The sequence below is a fragment of the Microcaecilia unicolor genome, chromosome 1 (genome assembly GCF_901765095.1).
Source record: "Microcaecilia unicolor chromosome 1, aMicUni1.1, whole genome shotgun sequence".
Classification (NCBI taxonomy): Eukaryota; Metazoa; Chordata; class Amphibia; order Gymnophiona; family Siphonopidae; genus Microcaecilia; species Microcaecilia unicolor.
The window spans coordinates 518438823-518461816 of record NC_044031.1 but is presented as its reverse complement, the minus strand read 5'-3'; the positions used below and the strand labels follow the sequence as shown (position 1 = coordinate 518461816).

At 41.8% G+C, this 22994-nt stretch overlaps 1 protein-coding gene across 2 annotated transcripts in view; it reads left to right on the top strand.

Moving 5' to 3' along the window:
- The window catches only part of JPH1 (junctophilin 1), a 284417-nt gene that overhangs the window by 79338 nt on the left and 182085 nt on the right, over window positions 1-22994 (top strand). Inside the window, exon 3 of one of the 2 annotated variants that reach the window (XR_003943505.1) lies at window positions 5390-5446. Coding sequence is in view for 1 of the 2 variants with exons in the window: in XM_030215656.1 (XP_030071516.1) it covers window positions 5390-6143 (754 nt within the window). In the remaining variant the exon portion in view is untranslated. Of the gene's footprint in view, window positions 1-5389; window positions 6144-22994 lie in introns of those variants that run through there. The other variant, XM_030215656.1, reaches the window with a different exon arrangement.

The following is a 22994-nucleotide window of genomic DNA, read 5'->3' as shown; positions in this document are numbered from 1 at the left end:
TGGTTCAGAGAGGTTCAGGCACTGCTCTTTCAGATGCATTGTGTGATTGCTTTTGAAGTAGCATCACAATGTGGTGTTCACTTTTCTCAGCCAGGTGCTACAGTGCTTCTGTAACCTATGGCTTAGATTCTTGTGAAGCCAAGAAGAAAATAAATACAAGTTGGTAGTTGGTGTTAAATGAAATTGTAGTTTTCTAGTGGAAATAGTGCAAATGCCTGTTATTCACTTCCAGAAGTTTGTCAGTTTCTTATGTTTTGGCCTCCAAACGTTAGTCAAACAACAATTCTACAGTATAATCTAGGTGCACACATTTTAAGTGTGCATTACACAAGAACATAAGCATATCCCATACTGGGATAGACTGAAGGTCCATCAAGTCAAGTATCCTGTTTCTAGCAGTGGCCAATCCAGGTCCTAAGTAACTGACAATATCCCAAAATAGTAAAACAGATTTTATGTTGCTTTTCCTAGAAATAAACAGTGGATTTTCCCAAGTCCATCTTAATAATGGCTTATAGACTTTTCTTTTTAGGAAATTATCCAAACTTTTTTTAAAACCCTGCTAAGGTAACTGCTTTTACTAGCATTTGCTTGCATATATGTGCACATATCTGTATAAGTTCCAGCAGTGAGCCTAAGTACTAGTCTGCAAATACCCATTTAATTTATGTGGAGGGGCATTTTCGATATGATGTCTAAGTCTGACTTTGGTTGTTTTGCACAAAAAAATCCAAATAGGAAAGGGCATTTTGGAAAAAAGAAAATCCCCCCCCCCCCCCCCTGAAAATACTGTTTTGAACAAGGCTTTGTGCTTTGGATGTTTTGTTTTATGGTCCATTTTTGAGAAAAAAAAAGTGCAAAATATAGAGATTCATGCCAGTGGGATGTAGGAGGAGCCATCATTTTTAGTAGACTGGTCCCCCCCCCCCCCCCCCCCCAGAGATCCCAGGAGAGCAGGGGACACCCTAGAGGGCACTTCTGTGCACTTCATAAAAATGCTTCCAGGTACACATCTCACCTTTGCTCCCCCCTTGTCCCCTGAGCCCTCCAAAAACCACTACCCCCCCCCATTGCACACCAGTACAGTAGCCCTTATGGGTTAAGGGGGCACCTATATGTGGGTGCAGTAGGGTTTTGGTGACTGGTTACAGTTTCCTCCACAAGTGTGACAGGTAGAGGGAGATAGGGACCTGCACTACTCCAGGGTCCTGCATGCTGCTCTAATAGACCTTACTTTAACATCTGAGGCTGTCATAGAGGCTGGTAAGTCATTTTTATTCACATTTTTTGGGGGTGGGATGGGTGTTATTAACAACTGGGGATTTTGGGGGTCACCCTTTATTCCCTCTAGTGGTCATCTGGTCATTTAGGGCACATTTTTGTGTCTTATTAGTTCTAAAAACAGGTCTAGCTCAAAATGTCTTAGTTTTAGTCCTGGACGGTTTTGTTCCATTATGCTGAAAAACATGCAAGTCTTAGTAACACCCAAATCCCGCCCTTAACACGACCCCGACATGCTCCCTTGAGATTTGGATGCACTGCAGAAGAACAGCATTGAAAAAGTCTGAAAAATAGGTTTCGAAAATACTGATTTTTGGAAGTTTTGTGAGGAAAAACGTCCAAATGCTGCTTTATGCCACATTTTAGATGTTCTCTTTCGAACTTAAGCCCCATAGTGTGTATTGGCAAAGGAGGTGTAGGCAGGGGAGGATCATGGGTGGGGCTTAGGCAGTTCTCCCATTTAGGTATATAAGTTATAGAATACTGTAAGCTACACATGTCCCAGCTCAATGTTTGGGTTATGCTAGTATTCTATAATGGGACCTTGCAGTGGCGTATCTAGACAGAAATATTTGGGGTGGCAACAGGGAGGCCAGCTAGCTATGTGGGGGGAAGGGGGAAGTCAAAGCAACATTTCTACACATCATAACCTCCTTTTCCCCCACACTTAAAATTAGCAATAAAACACCACACTCTTCTGTGTATTTAAAGAACCCCCCCCCCCCAGCCAGTTTCAGCTATCCAGCAAAATCGTCATAATTGATAGCATCATTCAACAAATTCTTCTTTGTGGGAGTGGAGTTTGGATTCTCTACAGAATTAGTCAGAACCTCAATACCCGGAAGATCCTGTCCTGTACTACAAACTCCATATTCCCAAACAACGAAGCTTTCCCCTTTACAACTCACCACACACACAAAAAAAATATTCAAATTGTGATTATCACCTTAGGATGTCTTTCCACTGCTAGGCATTGTTTAAAGCAGATGTTTTTTTTATTTGAATTGTGACTCTACCAGATGTGGAGACAACTAGTCTTGTACATTTTTAATTTTCACACAGGCCAGACACTTGCAAAATAATACAAAACCCTGCAAAAAGACACTCAAAAACCTATATAGGAAACTTACCAAACCATAATAGCCCTAACCCACCTATGAAAAGGCAGTTCTATAAAAATTACACTGGGCCCTAGAGCAGCAATGTACCTGCTACTAAGAAACTAAAACAAGCTACATTTTAGTCTGCAGATACTACATGCTAGCAGAAGCCTTCACCTTAGTCACAGATGCAGAACACGACTCTAACCTGATACAAAATAGGGGCCCACAAAAAACACAAAGCCAAAAACTGAAATGTAGACAAAAACTGAAACCAGAGCTACAAGACTTGCCATGTTGTCCAGAAATAGAAAGAAAATGCATGTCCTCCTACACAGTGCAAAATAAAGCCGACATATGAAAACTCTCAACAATGACGTAATTCAATCATTTAAACTGAAAATAAAATCAATTTTCCTACCTTTGTTATGTGGTGAATTTATTATTATAATTATCTTGTGCCCAGTCTCTGGTTCTGCTTCTCTCTGGACTTTGTTTCCAGGGCATTTTGTCCATTTTTCTCACCTCCCTCCTTCACTTCCTGACCGTTGTCTAGGTTTAGCATTGATTATTCACGTTCAACTTTTCTGCCTCTTTTTTTTTTTTTTTTTTTTTTTTTTTTTTGCCTCCTTCTCATCTCTCTAGTTTTCCCATCTCCTTTCCCCTCCATTCATATGCAGCGTTTCCACTTCTCTTCCCTTCATGTGCAGCATCTCCCCCACGCTGGTCTTCCAATCTTTCCCTCTCCCTTTCCATCCTGTGCAGCATGTCTCCCCTCCTTCTCATCCCTGTTCCCTCCTGGGTGTCTAATCTCCCTGCTTGCTTATTCCTCACTCCTCCTTCCAGTTTCTTTCCCCTCAACCACAAGTTTACTAACATGTAGCTGTTGCCGGCAGCGATTTTATCAGGCTTTCCTTTACTTACCCCTAATGCTTTCCCTCTGCCCCGCCTCTGTGGCAAAAGGAAACTGTGTCTGAGGGAAGGACCCCAGGGCTGGCCAGAGGAAGGCCAGATGCAATCACTGCTGGCAACAGCCACAAGTTTGTAAGTTTGCAGCTAAGGAGAGAAAAACCGGAACTCATGGGAGGAGGAAGGTAGATTAGGTGATGCCAGACTTGCAGAGGGAAGTAGCCCTGATTTGGTTTGGGGTGACAAGGCAATTTTTGGGGGTAGCACTTGTCACCCCATAGTGACGCCTATGGAACCTAGACACCTAGGTTCTGTTACAGAATCAGCATCTCACACGACCTTGGGGCACCTAAATGGAGGTGTCTAGTATAATTTCTCCCTCAAAATGTATTTAGTTGGTCCAATAAAATGGTATTACTTTAGCCTACATAGGGGTCCTTTTACTAAGGTGTGCTAATGATTAGTGTGCACTAAATGCTGCATAGCCCATTGTATTCTTATGGGCTGCATGCCTGAGTAAAAGGATTCCTTTGTGTTGTAGTCTTGCTGTTGTTCTGTTTATTAACCTGTTTTGTTTACAGAATTAATATTGTTTTTTTTGTATTGATATTTGGATATGCAGCCCTTCAAATTATTTCTGTTAATATGTCCTTTGAAGTTAGGATTTTGTGATTCAATCTGCATTGCTTTGTTATATGTAACTGTGGTTCTTTTGAAAATGTTCCCACTAATGAGGTAAAAGAGAAAATTTAATTATGCATATAATGAACTCTATAGTTTGTCTCCTTTCACTGTATATTCATTCAGCTTAAAGCTAGGATTCCACTACCTAAAACGGACTCCAAACTTGTAATCTATTTGCTTTCTTTAATACGGTTGATCACAAATAAAAGAAAGATATACATTTACAGTGAGATGCAATGGAATGAGGGTTCTGTCATTACACTTTGTCCGTTCTGTGACCAGCCCTTCTGATACAGACAGTGGAGGCTGGGCAGAGGACTGCTACACGCTGCTGGTAATGGGTAAATACTTAAAGGTAAAAAGTCACCATGAATTTCTAAGACTTCGGAAATCGAGCAGTAGGATTACTTCCTTAGCATGGAGAGGTTCAGGTCCCTCAACATGCTGGCGCAGTAACAGCTGCTTTCTTTAGATTGTAAGCTCTGTCGAGCAGGGACTGTCTCTTCATGTTCAAGTGTACAGCGCTGCGTATGTCTAGTAGCGCTTTAGAAATAAGTAGTAAGTAGTAGTAGTATTCATGAGAACCATACAGGCATTAGGCAGAGAGGGAATCTGTTCCTCCCAGCATGTACAGGGCAGCCAAAAAAACAATGAGGTACTGGGAATAGAACTCAGGTACTCAGAAAGGCTAATCACCCACAGGCTACAGTCTCCAGGCAGTTCATTATACATATAGACAATGTAATCAGTTATACACAGACAGCAAGATCCAGAACAATGCATATGACTGTTTATTTTGTGATAAAACATGTAAATAAGGTTCATCAGATACACCAAACTTGAATTTTTTTCCAACATAAATGCATAATATAAATGGGTTTTTTTCTTTGTTAGTAATGCTTATGCTTGCTTTGATTGGGGTGAGGTGGGGGGGGGGGGGGGGGTTCTCTAGTAGTTGAGTGCCACATCATGCAATTTACCTGCTGTCACCTCCATGACTTATTAGTTTAATTGTTTTGGCTTTTTATTGGCTCTGGGTTTTCATATCTATTACAGCAGAATTTTGTTATATAACCAAAATATTTATTTAACTTCAACGTGATCATTTACAACCAGCTTGCTTAGAGGACACCCTTAAATCTGGGTTCAAAACATTTTCTGCCAAAGCACAAATTTAAAACTTAAAATGTACCAGAATGCACACTGATTTTTATACTATTTAGTGAATAATGTTAAGATTTATGATCCCATTTTATGGATTGGTGCACTGGTAATTCTAATTTTCTTCATCAAATGCAATAACATTTGCAATGGAAGTATTTTATGGGCTTTATAAATGTGGGTATGAGTGAAACTGGTGGGCTCCTGTTTAAGCAAGGGTTTACACTGTGCTTTCTTTGTTTTTTTTTCTGAAGGTACGTACCAAGGACAATGGATGGGAGGGATGCGGCATGGATATGGTGTACGTCAGAGTGTGCCCTACGGCATGGCTACAGTGATTCGTTCTCCCCTCCGAACATCTCTGTCCTCCCTTCGCAGTGAGCAAAGCAATGGGACTGTCTTGCATGACATTACCACAGAAAGTCCAGCAGGGACAAGAGGTGGATTTGTGCTGAATTTTCACAGTGACTCTGAAGTAGTGGCTAGTAAGAAAAAGGGCCTGTTCAGAAGAGGATCCCTTCTCGGCAGTATAAAATTAAAGAAATCTGAATCTAAAACATCAATATCTAGCAAACGCAGCTCTGTTCGGAGTGATGCAGCAATGAGCAGAATTAGTTCTAGCGATGCCAACTCCACAATTAGCTTTGGTGATGGTGATTTTGATTATTGCCCAATGGAGGACCATGTTGATGCCACCACAACAGAAACATACATGGGAGAATGGAAGAATGATAAACGCAGTGGTTTTGGTGTAAGTGAGCGCTCAAATGGTATGAAATATGAAGGAGAATGGTTAAATAATAAGAGGCATGGATATGGCTGTACCATGTTTCCAGATGGCACAAAGGAAGAAGGAAAGTATAAAAATAATGTTTTGGTCCGTGGAATAAGGAAACAACTTATACCTATAAAAAACACAAAAACTAAAGAAAAAGTGGATAGAGCAATAGAAGGTGCCCAAAGGGCAGCTGCTGTGGCACGAACAAAAGTGGAGATAGCTGCTTCTAGGTATGTATTTACAGTGTGTGTGTGCACGTGCATTTCATAAATTCATTACTTAGAGTCCGTAAGTATGTTCATTATTCTCTAGTGAAAACATTTATAAATAAAAATATTTAATAAAATGAATAAAATATATGTATATATTTTTATAATTGTGAAAACAAGTAGGGAAAAGCATGTTGCACTAGAATGTTTCAAATGCTCTACAAGAATAACTGTAATCAGAATAATTTCCACGATAATGCTAAGAAGTCTTAGACCAGAGCTAAGAAACAACTGCCTAGTCTTTCCTAAACAGTGCTAGTCTTGACAGGAAAGATGAATTTTGGGTCTCTTAAAGTAGGAAACTCTATGGGACTACTGAAAGCAGAAGCTGTATAAACACGAAGCTTGAGTATTGCTGTTTGGGAAACTGAGACTTAAATCTGTGTGGGTAGTAAGATTACGAGACAAATCCATTGGTGTTAGTATACTTAATAGCTTTTAGAATTTATAAATCCTTCTGTGTTTAACTCCCACCTACCACATGCACATCTTTGATTTCTGGACTACTCCCAGTCAGAACATAAGTTAAGGATTTAGATAAGGGAGTAAGCCTGACCTAATAAATAGAATAATTGTAGTCATAAGTACATAAGTACATAAGTAGTGCCATACTGGGAAAGACCAAAGGTCCATCTAGCCCAGCATCCTGTCACCGACAGTGGCCAATCCAGGTCAAGGGCACCTGGCACGCTCCCTAAACGTAAAAACATTCCAGACAAGTTATACCTAAAAATGCGGAATTTTTCCAAGTCCATTTAATAGCCCTTCTAAGTTCTTATTAGATGTATTTTATGTTATACAAGTTGTTGTATAACGTAAAATACATCTAAGTTTGAAGGCCTTTACGTTAGTTCAGGGGTTCTCAACCCAGTCCTCAGGACAATACCTAGTCAGTCAGGTTTTAGGATACCCACAATGAATATGCATGAGATAAATTTCCATACCATGGAGGTAGGGCATGCAGGTCTATCTCATGTATATTAATTGTGGGTATTCTGAAAACCTGACTGTCTAGGGGTGTCCCAAGGACTGAGTTGAGAACCCCTGCATTAGTTCAACAGCCCCCTACTCCGTTAGCAACTTCAAACAACATAATAACTTAGAATGCAGACAGCAACATGGGGGCTATCCAGTATTTTGCACAGAGTGCCATGTGTATGATAATTGTTGAGAGGTTGTATGTCTGCACTCTGTGCAAACAGCTTGTGACTCTGAGAATTAATCTGATTCCTAGAGGCTAGAATAACAGGTTTATAGAGGAGACTTAGAGGAACACAGTAATAAGGTCCCAACTCCATCTGTGAGCCCCTGTGCTGATTTGGAGGAGCAAAGAAAATCATCACCTTGATATGACAGGAAGTAATCCTGTGGCTAGGACCTGCCTTCCAGGGAATGCAGTATCTCCTTTCACCAAGGTCATGTGCCCAGGAGGATGGCTTTAGACAGCTCTTGTACTTGGTGATTGGAATTAGGAATGTTTATCTGGGTGTCTGGGAATGTGAGGATTGCTTGGTAACTTGTTGGACTAGTGTGAAGGTGGTGGGCTTCACGCATCAACTAAATAGGAATCCAGACTGTGTTTGGCTATTGTAGTACATGGGGGATGTCAGCTACATACGAAGTGGGGGGGGGAGGGGGCTCTAAAAGCAATATTAGGCTTCTAGATAGAAAGTTGAAATCTAAGGTAGCATTCTTGGAAATGCTCCTTGTTCCATAAGCAGGACCCCAAAGAAAGACGGAACTCTGGTAATCTCAGTGCATGGATGTGGAAGAGGACCTTAAATTTGTTAGGCTCCCCCTTCCCAAAATGTTGCACAGTTTCTATGCTGAAAAGATGGGTTTTGCATTAAATAGAATTGAATACAGATGTTAATACTAACATTTGAAAAGGAGAGAGAGAGTAGCTTTTTAAACTAGAACATAGGGAATGCTCCACAGTTGCTCTGCAGCACATGGTTCAGTGAACTGTTTTCGAAGGGTACAAACAGGAAATTTAAAGCATTGTGAGGTAGAGAGTGCATAAATGGGTGTTTATGGAGGACAAGGCCATAACTGAAAGATTTTAAGTTTTTGCTTTGGTATTTAGTGAGTACCCTTGGTGAAAATAGACCTTAGTCACAATGATTTGGAGGAACAGAAACAAAATGTAATGTGCCTGGAAGATGTAATAGGACAAATTGACAAACCAAAGAATAGCAAATTACCTGAACTGGATAATATTGAGCCTAGAGTTCTGAAACAACTCAAAGATGAAATTGTTGGCCTATTGTAACCTATCATTAGAATAGTCTACGGTACCTGAAGATTGGGACATGACCAATGTAACGCCTGTTTTTAAAAAGGACTCCAGGAGTGATCTATGGAACTAGACTAGTGAGCCTGATGTCAGTGCCAGGCAGAAGGTAAAAACTATCCTAAAGAGCAACATTACTGAACATTTAGTTAGACATGGTTTAATGGGACAGACCAAAAGGGATTTAGCCAAATGAAGTTTTGCCTCACCAGTCTGCTAGATTCTTTGAAGGAGTTCATATGTGGATAAAGGTGAAACAGTTGATGTAGCATATCTGAATTATTAGAAGGCATTCCGTAAAGTCCCTGAGAAAACTTTAAACAGTCATGGGATAGGATAGGCAATATCCTGTTGTGGACTTGGAAATGTTTGAGATGGGGAACAGAGAATAGGGTTAAAGGGTCAGTTTATTCAATGGACCGTGGTAAATAGGAGTACCCTAGGGATCTGTACAGAGATTGGTGTTTTTTTTTTTTTTTTGCACTTGTTTCACTCTTTTAATTTTCCTTTGATTGTAGACTGTAATTGGTTGCCCACTCCATGGTTGGACCACTTTATGGCTAACTTTATTTTTTTTTTATTTTATTAAAACCAAATTGGTTCCCGCATTTTTTTGGAAAGGTACTCAAATGTTTAGCGTTTTTCCATCCTATTCTATGTCAAGTGCCATCATAGCGTAGACTAAATTCATCCACTGCATCATTGTCGGGGAAGAATCAATTGTAAAAGAATATATTTTCTAGCTAATAGAAACAGATGATAAAATAATTGCTTCTCAGTTGCCATGGTTGAACAGTCATGGAATAGAAAACGTTGAGCATTAAATGGAATTTTTGTGCAAAACTGCAATGGTGTACTGATGTGCCCTCTCCAAAAATTGTTGAATATACCCGCAGGACCAAAATTAATGTCCAGTGTGGGCCCCCTGCTCTCCACACACTGTACAAGCATTATCAGAAGTTATACCCATCTTTAATGCTCTATCAGGTGCTATATAAGCTTGAAAAACAAACTTGTATATTTGTTCCTTAAGGTTAGCATTCAGAAAAGGATTTGAACTAGGAGAAGTGAGGCGATCAAATTTGCTGATTGACACCACTATTAAACCCCAAGAAGAAATTGCGAAATTGCAGGGGGAATGTGCAAGACTGAGACTAAACAGATGAAATTTAATGTGGCGAAGTAAAGGGGATGCACATAGGGAAAAATAATCCATTCTATAGCTGATACTAGGAATTGGTATCCAAGAAAAGAATCTGGTTGACATCATGGACAATATAATGAAATTCTCAGCTCCATATGTGGTAGTGGGCAAAAATCAGAGAATGTAGAAATTAGGAAAGGAATGGAAAATCAGAGAATATTATAATGCCTCTGCATCACCTCATGGTGTGATAACATTTAGAGTATTGTGTGGAGTTTTGGTAATTGGATCTCAAAATACATGTATCAAAACTACAAAAGGTTCAGAGAAGGTAGGCCAAATGATAAACAGAATGAAACAGCTTCCCTGTGAGGAAAGGCTAAAAGGTTAGGGCTCTTCAGCTTAGAGGAGAGATGACCGAGGGAAGATATGAAAGCAGTTTATAAAATTATGAGAGGAATTGGTACACATGTATTGGTTTACCACTTCATGAAGTTACTAAGAAGCAGTGGCGTAGGAAGGGAGGGGCGGTCTGCCCCGGGTACACGCGCTTGGGGGGTGCCAACCCCGCTGGTTCCCTGCTCTCTCTGCCCCGGAACAGGTTACTTCCTGTTCCGGGGCAGAGAGAGCAGGGAACCAGCGGGGCCGACGCAGCTCCGAGTGACGTGCACTCGGGGCGGATCGGCCCTCCCGCAGGTAAGAATGCGGTCCGGGGGGGGGGGGGGTTCACGCCATGCTGCACCCGGGGAGGGGTGTGCAGCGGCGACCCGCCCCGGGTGCCTTTAGCCCTCACTACCGCACTGCTAAGAAGCATATTTTCAAAGCACTAAGAGGCAGATGATCGGAAGCAAATGCGGGTGCTAGAGGCCATTAGCCCTGGACTAGCACCCGCATTTGCCTGTGCCCCAGGATCAGAGCCTGCGAGCGCGTGAAACAACGAGCATGCTGGATTTTACCACTAATTACATGTAAAAATGCATACAAACGAGGGTCTCCCACATGCCTCCCTTATGATCATTGGGCAGCACGCTAAATCCTACACATCTTGGAGGTGGTGTTAGGGTTTGCCGAACAAGGGAGGAATGGAAGAGACCAGCAGAAGAGGTTTGACAGGTCCGGAATTTTCTCCCATATCTGTCAAACCTAAGTCTGCCCCCCCCCCCCCCCCCCCCCAAACACAAGGCCTGTGCTAAATGTTAGAGATGCCCCTATATTCCTATGGGCATCTCTAGTTGGCGCACGTTAAAAATGCTAACATCTTTGTAAAGGACTCCCAATTATTGTTTGGGATCATAAAACATAAAATTTACCCTTGAAAACAATCTAACAAATACAAGAAAAATAATCCCAAGAGCCTGTGCCCTAGAGCACAGTGCTTAGAATTCTTGGCATTGCCTCTGGGTGCTTTTAGATAAATCGGGAAATATTCTAATCTTAGATTCCCCAAAGCAATTGATCCATATAAAGGAAATATATCCTTACTACTGCATTTCTGTCTGGTTCCAAAGCAAAAATCACTGCTAAAGTTGTTCTCTGCATTTTCAGTCTCTAAGGATGATTTCAGAAATTGTCAAATTCAGCCCAGATATAGACACACCCTGAAACCTGGCAACATACACATGGCCTGGTAAAGTTATGTAATGAGACTTTACCACTTATAGTAGGGTACAACAGGCATTCTGAAATTCTTATTCTATTAATGTGAATGTTGTTATAACATTTTGTAAGCCACATTGAGCCTGCAAATGGGTGGGAAAATGTGGGATACAAGTGCAGCAAATAAATAAAATTTTAAGAACTTCACAGATTTTTCGACCATATCATTAGGAGCCACTAAGTGTTGTTCTTTGCTGGTTTTCCAAGATATTCCATCTTACTAGATGTAAAATTTTTCTGTAACCATTGCTACACAAATTTCTTTCAACTTCGAGACCTTTGTTTCTAAAGATGGCACTTTATTAGCATGTTGGCCTAAAGTTTGAGCTTAGATTTTCATGGTCCCAGTTACTACCGATCACTCACAAACTTAGAGGTCAACTTAAGTAATAAAGAATTTTAAAAAATTGCATGTGATCCCACAGTGAGTCCAAACTCACTACAGTTGGCTCCTGCATCACAACCACTGCACCCATAGGAGCACTGTCCTGCACTTGAATTGAAGTACTCAGATTGTTGTTCATGTAACAGTTCTTCAGTTAGATTATAGTTCACTTTGGGGAAGGAAATTGCAACTGGGAGACGCTCTGGGAGTGGTAAAGGAGTTAAAATATTCCCTAACTGATCCATTCTCTGCCCGGTCAAGATATTACTTCTGGGTTATGGTGGTGCCGACCTGGAAGCAGGACTAAGAGAGACGACTATTACATTTCTGCTGGCTGACGAATCCTCCAGCAGAGCTGAAGTGCATACCAATACTGAGCAAGCTGTTAAACATGGCCTACTTCATAGTCCTGTTGAAGTTGGCGCCAAAGGTAACTGCTGAGTTCTCCCCCTTCTCTTCCCCATTCAGACAGATGGTCCAAGCACTACAAAGCATGGCAGCAGAGAGATAGTAAGGAGCAACTGCTAGAGTGTTTATTATGCTATCTTTATATTATCTAACCTACTAGTATTTCTCTGCCTCCAGCAGATGATGCAGGTGGATTAGTGCATCGGGATATTTCATTATTTTTTTTCTGGTAGGCCAGAGTTCCCTGGCCCGTGCACTATGGTTCTTGGCTTTTGATTGAGGTCTAGTTGCCGGATTCCCTTCCAGGATCTAGTGTGTAGCCATGGCTAGACTCCTGGTTGAGACATCAGAGCCTTGATCCATGTGTCATGGCTCTTGGGGCTGAGCTACTTTTGGACCCAGTAGCCTAGAAGTAGGGCTAAGTCCCTCTTGCCTCCCGTTTTTGTTGAACCTTCTCCCTCCTGTCCTGAAAAATACCGTGTTTCCCTGAAAAAAAGACATCCTCCGAAAATAAGGCCTAGTAGCGATTTTGCTACATTTGTAAATATAAGGCCTCCCCCCGAAAATAAGACCTAGCAAACTTTTTTTTTTTGCAGCAGGGCCGCCGAGAGCCGGACAAGACCGCCCCCCCCCACCTGAGGTCTCCCCCCCACCTGAGGTCGCCGGGCCCCCCTCCACCCGCCCTCCGTCACTCCGGAACTAACCTTAAACTCCTTTCACCTTCGCAACGCAAGTTCCCAGCAGCAGCAGGGCAGATCTCTCCTTCCTTCCGTGCCCCGCCCTCGCCTGACGTTACGGTACGTCGGGCGGGGCATGGAAGGAAGGAGAGGTCTGCCCTGCTGCTGCTTGCTGCTGGGAACTTGCGTTGCGAAGGTGAAAGGAGTTTAAGGTTAGTTCCGGAGTGACGGAGGGCGGGTGGGGGGCGACCACGATCCCAGAAAAATAAGACATCCCCCCCCAAAATAAGACCTAGCGCGTTTTAGGGAGGACAAATTAATATAAGACAGTGTCTTATATTCGGGGAAACACGGTAATAAGAAAAAAGATGATGGTTCCTATTTCAGACCTGCATTGTCAAACAAAAAAAATACAGAGGAAGCCCGCTTCCATAGTGGTTTATGGGGGTGGGTGTGCAGGTTGAGGTAAGGCCAGCCTGCACAGCTGCATCTGGGTTGGTGGCGAGCCATTTTAGGTGCTTTCCTGAGGCAGCTTACTCTTCTTTTCTTGGGGCGGGGGGATGTTTCTCCATTTGCACCTGCTTACAGTTCAGTGGGCCAAGATTTTTCTGTATTTCTGCCATAGCTGAGACTGTTTCAGCAGGAACTGTTGTCATTTTAGTCTTAGACCACGTTCTTGACTCATGGTCAGAAGGGAGCTGGGAGCCCTCACCTCTCATGTAGATTTGTGTGTGTGGGGGGGGGTGCCTATTAACCCATTAGTGCCCAATGTTCCCATATGGCTTATTATGGGAACATTGGGCACTAATGAGTTAAGGCACAAAAACACTTCTCTGTACTGAAGGATCAATTCATACCTATGGGTGGTGCCCATCTTCCATCATGTGAATATAGAATACAATAGAATTTTGCTATACGGGCTGCTGTGCATTAGGTTCCAGTTAGTTTCTATCTCTAGCAGGCAGTAGAACCTTGCTGTGCAGCTCTGTTACAAAAGCTTCCTCTTGCACTCTTTGGGTATAAACCTGGTGATGCCAGGTCCTTCCCCCTATGGAACGTCTGCCTCTATTTGTTTTTTTAAGGCTTAGCCAGCAGTTCTCTTCTTTGAGACTTTGTTGAGGGCATATTTCTGCAACAAGATTGCTCTTCAGATTTCTCAGTTCTTTGTACCTGGGAACAAAAGGCACCTGTTATTAACGCTGTGGTGAGTCGCTCTGTTCGTTTATGGCTGCAGAGTTAGTGAAATTGTGTTCCCTCTGTGGAATATGGAGAACAGCATCTGGACAGTGCACAGTATGGTCAGATGGATTGAAACCAAAGATTTACTGGTTTCCTCACCTTTACTGGGTGCTAGTACTCAGGAAGACAATGTTCTTTTGGCAGGCTTTGCCATGGTGACCATGGATTGTGTGTCTACAGCAGCCATGTTGGAAATCATCCTCTCGAGCTTCTTCAATTCATGTGGCTCCCACTTTGTAACCACAGCTCTTTAATTTGGCCATTAATCTTGTTTCTCTTAACTTGCCACGTATTCTAACATGTTTGACCTTGTCCTGGAGACACAACCACTACCTTTTTCTCTGGAATTTATTAGGAGTAGCCTAATGGTTACTGCAGTGGGGTTGAAAACCTGGGGAACTGGGTTTCCCAGTGCAGGTACTTGTGATTCTGGGCAAGTCACTAAATCCTGCATTGCCCAAAGTACAAAAACATAGATTGTGAGCCCACTAGGGACAGAGAAGGTACCTACATATAATAAGTAAACTGCTTTGATTGTACCACAGAAAGGAAGTATATGAAATCCAAGACTTTTTCCTTTACCAAGCATATCCATTGAAACGGACGCATCCTCTGTCTGATATGGTTTCTTTGCAGCGTGCCTTTGAGGAGCAGACTTCAAAGAAATGTAGACTGGATACTTTCAGGGATTTTGACCATTTTTCTGTTTCATCTTTCAGTTATTTCTGACCACTGTGTATCTCATAAGGGTGCAGCAGCTGACATTCCTGTGGCTGAGGGTGATGATCCCATGGTTGCTAGTTAACCCTACCCTCTGTTTTTTGTCCAATAACCAATTTCTAATCCGAACAGAACATTGCCTCCTATCTCATGACTTGGCTTATATCCAGATTGGGAGGGTACTTGAGTCCTAATTCTGTACTTAGGAAGCGTGTCCTTGGCGATTATTCCATCCATTGTGACCTTTCTGCATGGAGGCCTTGATGAAGGGTTGGCACAGAAGTCTTTCAAGGTTCAAGTAGCAGCAATAGCATGTTTCCAAAGCAAAGTGGGTGGTTCCTTGTTGCAGTATATCGTCCATTTTCTGTGGTCCATCAAATTGGTTCTTCTGCCACTCCGCAATGGTACATGAGTGGAATCTCCAGTTAGTCCTGACAGCTGTTATTTGAGCTCCTGCATCAGGCCTCAGTGAAAACCTTACTATCAAAATGTGTTTTTCTGGATGCCATCTCAACTAGAAGGATCTCTGAGTTGCAAGCCCTTTCTTGTAGAAATACTTATTTAATTTTTTCTCTTGATTCAGTTTCCCTGTGAGCGGTGTTCTCCTTCCTTAAGTTTTCAGGATGTGATGTCATCAGAATCTTCAAATTCTTTGCTTTGTTAGTTATGGGATGTAACCCATAGGTCTTGATTAGTTTAGCAGGATTCAAGGAAAGGTCAAATTTTCACTGTATAAGTGTAAAGCTAAGACTTTGTCCCCCAGGGGTCTGTGAGTGTAACCTCAGTCCCAAGTTCTAGCTGGCCTTAAGGGGTATTGTTCGTTTATTGCTGCTGTTGATTATTCTGCTATTCATCCAACATAACAGTGATTTACAAAGTAGAGAAGAGGAAAGCATCTTCTGTTAAGGAAACTTCTAACCCTAGCTGTTCGTCAAGTTGATAGTTGTAAGTGCAAAAGAAGAATGTCTTATACTTGGGCAAGAATGATATAAAGGGCTTTCCAAACGTTTAACATCATCCTAGTGCTTTGTCTTCTCAATGCAAGAGGATAACTCCTGCTCGGAAGGATATTCACTTTTCCCAAGATTCCATAGTCCCTCTGTTCATATTCAGAGGCTGAATTAAGACATTAATTGCCACCTTCCTCCCTAGGCTCTTATGCCTTGCACAGTGCGCTGATGGATTTTTTACATTGGCATTTCATCCCTCTTGATCCTCCTGGACAGAGGAATATTCTATGAGAATTATCTGATTTTTCCCCTCCTCTGACCTATATGAGTAGCTACAAACCAATTAACTTTATGGTGACCAAATGACAAACCTGTACTTTGACCTTAAATCTATAGTGTCCAGATAGGATTTAAATTAATTCTGAATGTTAACAAAATGTGAGTCCTCATCACAGGTGTAGCTGTCATACTATACTGTATTGAATTATACACAGTGTATACTTTTTTCTACCATGCATTAATCTGGCTCTACCAATCTTGCTTTTCTTAGAATGCTAAAGTAGACATTTCAAAAAGTAGTGCCTTCAACATCTTTGAGATTCTTTACTTATTATAGATGACATTTGATCATTGTTTAGGAATAGGAGCCAACTTATTTCAAAGATATTTAAGTAGCTCCAAATTAGAGCAATGTTTAATTTAAAAACAAGTGGGGAAAGCATGTGAAGCATGACTTGTGGAATTTTTTCCAAAGACTGTGTGTGTTTTGTCTGTGTGTGTGTGTGTGTGGTGGGGGGGGGGGGGGTAGGGGGTGAATAGGTTGATTTTTATAGTTTGAATACAAGTTGCCACTGTCCTGTGGCAACAGGTATTAGCTGGCTCTATGCACAGCAGAAATTAAGAAAGCTATGTGGTTCAGTCACAAGGTTTCACAGTAATATTTACAACAAAGAGAAACAATTACATATTTGAATCACTGAGGTAGCCCATCAAGGGTAGAAGTATGGTAGGGAAAGGGTGAACTCTGTATGGAATTTTCCTGTGTATGTGTGGCCCCTCAAATCTGAATTGTGTGTGTGTTTTTTATTTCGACAAGCAGATTGATTCAGGCACACAGGTGTGTGACGTTAGCTGTTCTGTCTGGTGATGTGCGATATCTCAGAGGTCAGAACTTTAGTGTAAAGGTCAAAGCCTCATTGACCTTTCTCAAATTTTTTCTTCACTACCAAAAGTCCAGTTTTTGAAAGGTTGTTTCTTCTATGTCTTTCAACATTTTTTCCATCTTTTCAGGTGCTTTTTTCCTCCCTAAAGCACAAACATAGTGCTTACCCCCCTCCCCCAGCAGACCAATAGCGCAAAATCTGCTTTTTTGCTGATAGTACAGGTCCAGCACAGGATTCTTTTTGGCTCACCTGTTCAACACTTCTTCTGTACGGCACTTAGCTACCCAGCTTCCAGTGTCATCCAGTCCAGTCCTGGTGATGGTAGCAGATAAATCCTCTGTATTGGTTTTATTACCCCTTCAGAACAACTTTGCTTGTTCTTGAAAAGATGATCAATGAATTCTTTAAGGGGTATTGTTTGTTTATTGCTGCACTTAATATTCTGCTATTCATCCAACATCAGTGATTTACAAAGTAGAGAAGAGGAAAGCATCTTCTGTTACAGAAACTTGCAACCCTAGCTGTTCATCAAGTTGTTAGTTGTAAGTTCAAAAGAAGAATGTTTTAAACTTGAGCAAGAAGAATTGAAAGGGCTTTCCAAATGTCCAATATTCTCACTCTAGTGCTTTGTCTTCTCGATCCACTAGGGTAACTCCTGCTCAGAAAGATAATCACTTTTCCCAAGATTCCATAGGCCCTCTGTTACTTCATATTCAGAGACTGAATTAGGACATTAATTGCCAACTTTCTCCCCAGGCTTACTTCTTGCACAGTGCGTTGATGGAATTTTTAGATTGGTATTTCATCCCTCTGGACAGAGGAATATTCTATGAGAATTGTGTCCGATTTGTCCCCTCATCTAGCCAACAGCTTCAGATGAAGGAAACTCCACTTACCATACAGCCTGTTTCCAATAAAATGGATGTGAAATACAAGGTCCAACCAGCACTTGGTTTCATTAAGGTCCAGTTATCTCATACCTCTGTCATGGTTGATTTGGCTGTGAAGAAAGCAAAAAAAGCACAGAGGTTTTCCAGTGTGCTTCCTGGTAAAGTTCCACAGATTTTGGGGGGGCAAGACAGCATTCAGGGGTGATGCCATCTGCCTGCATTGCAGTTCATCTGCTTTGCACAGTGTTATATCTGCATACTATATTTTAAGAAGGTACAGGCTTTCTCATCTTGCCTGTATCCACAGGCAAAAATGAAAATGACAACTATCTTAGCAAAGGCTGATGAATATAGAACTTGTTGCTGCTCTTAATATTCTGGTATTCATTCAACATCACAGCAATTTACAAAAACGAAATAGAAAGCATTTTGAAAAAAGAGTAGACAAGATATAAGTATATTGATAAGTACTAGAAAAAAGGAACATGTCTTCTGTTACAGAAACTTCCATCCATTATGTTATATAGAAATCCCTCAGAGGTAGCATCCAGTGACTGGTGTTAGGGGTGGGGGAGCAAGAGACAGTGATGTGTATCAAACACAAAAGGGATCTGGGGGTGGCCATTCTGGTGATCATGGTTGCATAACACTCCTGATGAAGCAGTGGCAAGAGCGATGCAAAAAGAGGAGAATTTAAAAGAAAGGTGGTGATACTGCCTCTATAGAAGTAAGATCTCATCTTTAATATGGAAATCCCATCAATATATACAAAAATATACTGCAGAGGCAATCCAGAGAAGGGCTGCTAAACCCAGGGCCAAACCTGCTCCATAAACCACAGTGAGAAAGTCCTAAAGGTGAATCATAAAGTATAAAATAATGCACAGGAAACAAACTCTTGTCAGTGGAAAGGAAATTCCAAAGCACACATGCATAATATATTCAACACTTCCTCCAGAAGTTTGGCATCTGCCACTAGGTGTCTACCTTGGTTTTGCATGTCTGACATACGTATGGATGTCCACACCAGACTAGAGAATCCTTATTTGGAGAAAGTGATGGAGTTCATGGATATCAATGACTTCACTTTTCAAAACCTCTCTGCTCTTCTGACAATGACTAAGTCTTCCTCCTTACGTACATGTATATTTAGCATTATAGTAGAAAATGTAGCTGGTTGAGAAGCAACCTCAACAAAATGCAGTGTCTTGTCTTTTATTAAATCACAGTAAGACAAGAGCCAGACAAAATAGGCCATATTCTAAGAAGGTACATGCCTACTCAACAACATATACCCTGTCCTTCTGTTGGGGCTTGAGTTCACTTTCTTCAGCATAAGGGGTAAATGACCAGAGCTTCTTGGCTGTTTAGCATAGTTGACATATTATCAGTTGAGGGTCCATTTGTAACCACCAAATTAGGAAGAGGTCAATCTTTTCCTGCTGTCCAGTGCAATACAGCTTCTACTCAAGGTACTTCCTGATTCCCGGGAAGATGGGCGACTTGTGCCCCATCGATTTCAACCTTTTTCTCTGCAAGGAGAAATTCATGATAGACTTTTCCCTCCATCCTTCTATTCTTGAGGAGGGAAGACTGGCTATGTACACTGCATCTCAGAGATGCTTACACATGTATACCAATCTGTCGTCAGTGTAGAAAGTGCTTCTGGCTCCTCCCCCAAGTCCTACTCTTTTCATGCATGAAAAGTATTTTACTCTGGTATTGTACCAGGCCCTTTTCTTTTTGCAGCCCAAATGCATGGCTGTTTTTTTTTTTTATCATGACATCTTAGCTGCCTAATTCTAGACCATTCTTCAAGCTTTGCCAGATCCCTTCGGTAACACCATCTGGGGCATCTATCCTATTGCAGATTTTAGCATCATTTGCAGAGATACTACCAGACATCTCTTCTGCAATATCGCTTTCAAAAATGTTCACAAAAATTAGACCAAGAAATTATCTCTGTGGTAATACCACTGGTAACGCCCCTTTCCTCAGAATGAATACCAGTTACCACAATCATTTGTCACCTTCTATTCACCTAGTTTCTATTCTAGCCCAGTCAGTCACTTTAAGGCCCATACATATGGCGAGTGCTCACATTGTTTATAAGTTGCCTCTGCACAACTGTGCCAAAGGCTTTGCTGAAATGTATATAAACTGTCAAAGGCTTTGCTGAAATGTATATACATGAAATCTAGCAACCCCCATCAACTGAATTCTTCACAGTCAAATTTAATTAGATTCATCTGACAAGATCTACCTCTAGTAAAATCATGCTGCTTTGGGTCCTGCATTCCTGTGCTGCTACTTCTTTTTAAAGTGTTACCATTAATTTACTGATTTACAGAGGTGAAATTAAGTGGCCTGTAGTCCCTAACCTCTTTCTTCTGCTTTTGTAGAGAGGGAGCACATCAGCCTTTCTGTAGTCCTCCAGGATCACTCCTGACTCTAAAGAAGCACTAAAAAGCCCAGATTGTGGGGCCCCTCAGAACTTCCCTAAATTTCTTCAGTACCCTTGGATGTATTATGTTCAGCCCCATCACTTTGCTTTTAGTTAAGCTAGCTTTTCATGAACACAGTCTTCTGAAAATTGTTCAAATTCTGCAATGCTTCCGTTCTTATCTGTGTCCATATTCTGCAGCCCTACTCCCAGTCCTTCATCTGTGAACACAGAACAGAAATATTTGTTAAGCAATTTCATTTTATCTTCATCAGCTTTTGCATATTCTTCCCCTTCACCCTTGCGTCTCAATGCCACGTTTGCACTTCTCCCTATTGCTAGCATATCTTAAAAAAGAAAAAGAAAAGTCTTGCCTCCCATTTTATCACATTGACTATTTTTTTCTCCCATTTGTATTTTTACTTTTCTGACTACCAGTTTCTCTTAGATTTTCCCCATATTGTTGCTTGTCTTCCTCTTTCTGTGATCTCTTGTAGTTTATGAAAGTTGTTTTTTTTTTTCTCCTTACCCTTTCAGGTGCTACTTTTGAGAACCAAAGCAGCCTCCTTTTCGTTTACTTTCCTAACAGAAGTCTGTTGGTCTTAAAATAATGGTTCCTTACAGTTTTGCCCACATTTTGTTTCCTACTTCTCCTAGATGTTCGCATCCAGGTTAACTCGTTGAGGTATGGGAGAAGTTGCTGCAAGTTTCATGCAGAAGGGTGCTCCAACTCTCTGGCAAATAGAGTGAGGCTTGGAGTACACTGAGAAGGGGTCTAGTGGAACACCTGCTCCACTGCTGCTTAGAAATCAAAGCTTTGCTGTTCTGCAAGAACAATAAACATATGTTTGCTGTAAGCTATCTCATCAAAAATGTCAGTGCCAAAAGGTTAATCTGAAATAGTTTAGCTTTTAGAATAATTGAACCTACTCTAAAAATACATTCCCATCTCTTTTTTTTTTTTTTTAATATTTCACATCCCTGGTGCTTGGAAGTCTGTGGGTGTAGGTGGGGATGGATTTGATCTTAGCAGGTAGAGACGGTATGCGATAGATTCCAGTTAGAGCGGGCAGGGATGGGTGAAACTTCTGTCCCTGTGCAAATCTCTAGTTATAATCTGGGCCTTTCCCACATGGGTTCTATTACTGCTGGACCATGTCTTCCTGCAGAGAATACAAGATCTCTCTATCTGGTTATTTTGAAAGTACTTGCCTTCTGATTAGATGTTTTTTTTTGTATTTTAAGCTGGTTTTACAGGAGTTTCTATTTTTTATTTTAACCCACTTTGAACCTGATGATTAAGTCGGATATAAATGTTGGAATTAAATTTAATCTAGACAATGCTGCAGCAGGCAGGGCCACTGAGAGGGAGGGGGGGCAAAATGCCCCAGGCCCGGGACTCCAAGGAGGGCCCGGCGCTGGGGTCTCTTGCCCTCTCCTGCTCCCAGGCTGCCGGCGCCGCAGTCCCCAGTCTCCACCTACCTACCCACAGCACCTTCTGTGTGAAAGTGGCAGATCGCCTCGTGTGGGCCTTCTCTGATGTAACTTCCTATTTCCGCGAGGGTGGGACACAGTAGGGGAAGGCCCGCCCGAGGCGATCTGCCACTTTCACACAGAAGGCACTGTGCTGCCGTTTCAAGATTTTTTTTTTTTTTAAATGAAGGTGGTCGAATGGCAGACAGAAGGGAGCCGAGGGTAGGTAGGTGGAGACTGGGGACTGCGGCATTGGTGGCATGGGAGCAGGAGAGGGAGGCGACAGCAGTAACGATTGGGGGGAGGTGGGGCGGTGGCAATCCTTGGCGGGGGGCTGGGGGGCGGCTTCCAGAAATTGACTTTGCAACCTACAAACAGGATTTTATTTATAGTGCAGTTCTGGATGCAGTATAGGTAAGAGTTTTTCTGGCCATGGGACAAATTGCAGTCCCTGATCTTACACGTTCACATGCTCAGATTGCTATGATAGTTACGACCAGGCCGTCTGCTCAGACTGCTATGATAGTTACGACCAGGCCTTCTTAAATATATTGGGTTATATGGCTACTACCGTACAAGTGGTTCTTCTTGCTCACTTCAAAATGGGAAGGCCTCAATGGGATGTCAAGTTGTAGGTGAACCAGCGTAGCTAGTCTGTTGCCACCAGTCTCCATCATTCACTTAAATTATGAACTGTGCTGCACACCCTGACAGCAGGTTCCCCCTTTGCTTCACTGGAATATCTGTCTTCCCTTAAAAAATGCTTTTAGCACTGGGTGGGGACTCACTTAGATTCCCACCTTATTCAGCAGACCTGGCCAAAGTCCAAATGATTTCTTCATATCAATCACTTGGGGCTTTGAGCATATTTTATGCCGTTTGAGTCTTCTTCTCTCTTTCCCATGACAGTTTAATGTTAGTTTAAACAGATAAACCAAGTTGCCATGTTTTATATAAGGGACAGTCTCTCAGTCTTTTACGGGAAGCAAGAAGGATTGGGAAATGGCCGTTTCCAACCACATCCAAGTGCAAGCAGTCTTTCTCTTTCGCATGTAGAATCAAATACCTTCCAAACTCAACATAAATTGCCCCCAAATTGAAGAACTCTGCACAACCTCTTTCATGATTGTAGGAGGATCCTTCAACTAGACTTCCTTTACCAACAGTAAAAGTGCAAAGCTGATACTCATCTTGGGTTGAGTGAGTGCCCTAACAGTTTCCAGTACTTGATATCTTAAAGCAGAAACCTTGCACAATACAAGTTTCAACAGAGGTCTGGTACTTTAATTTTATATTGCCCTACTGGCATTTTCAGAATTGGTTCTTTTCACCTGAAAAAGCTTGCAGTTCTGCCCGCATGAAGCTTCATAA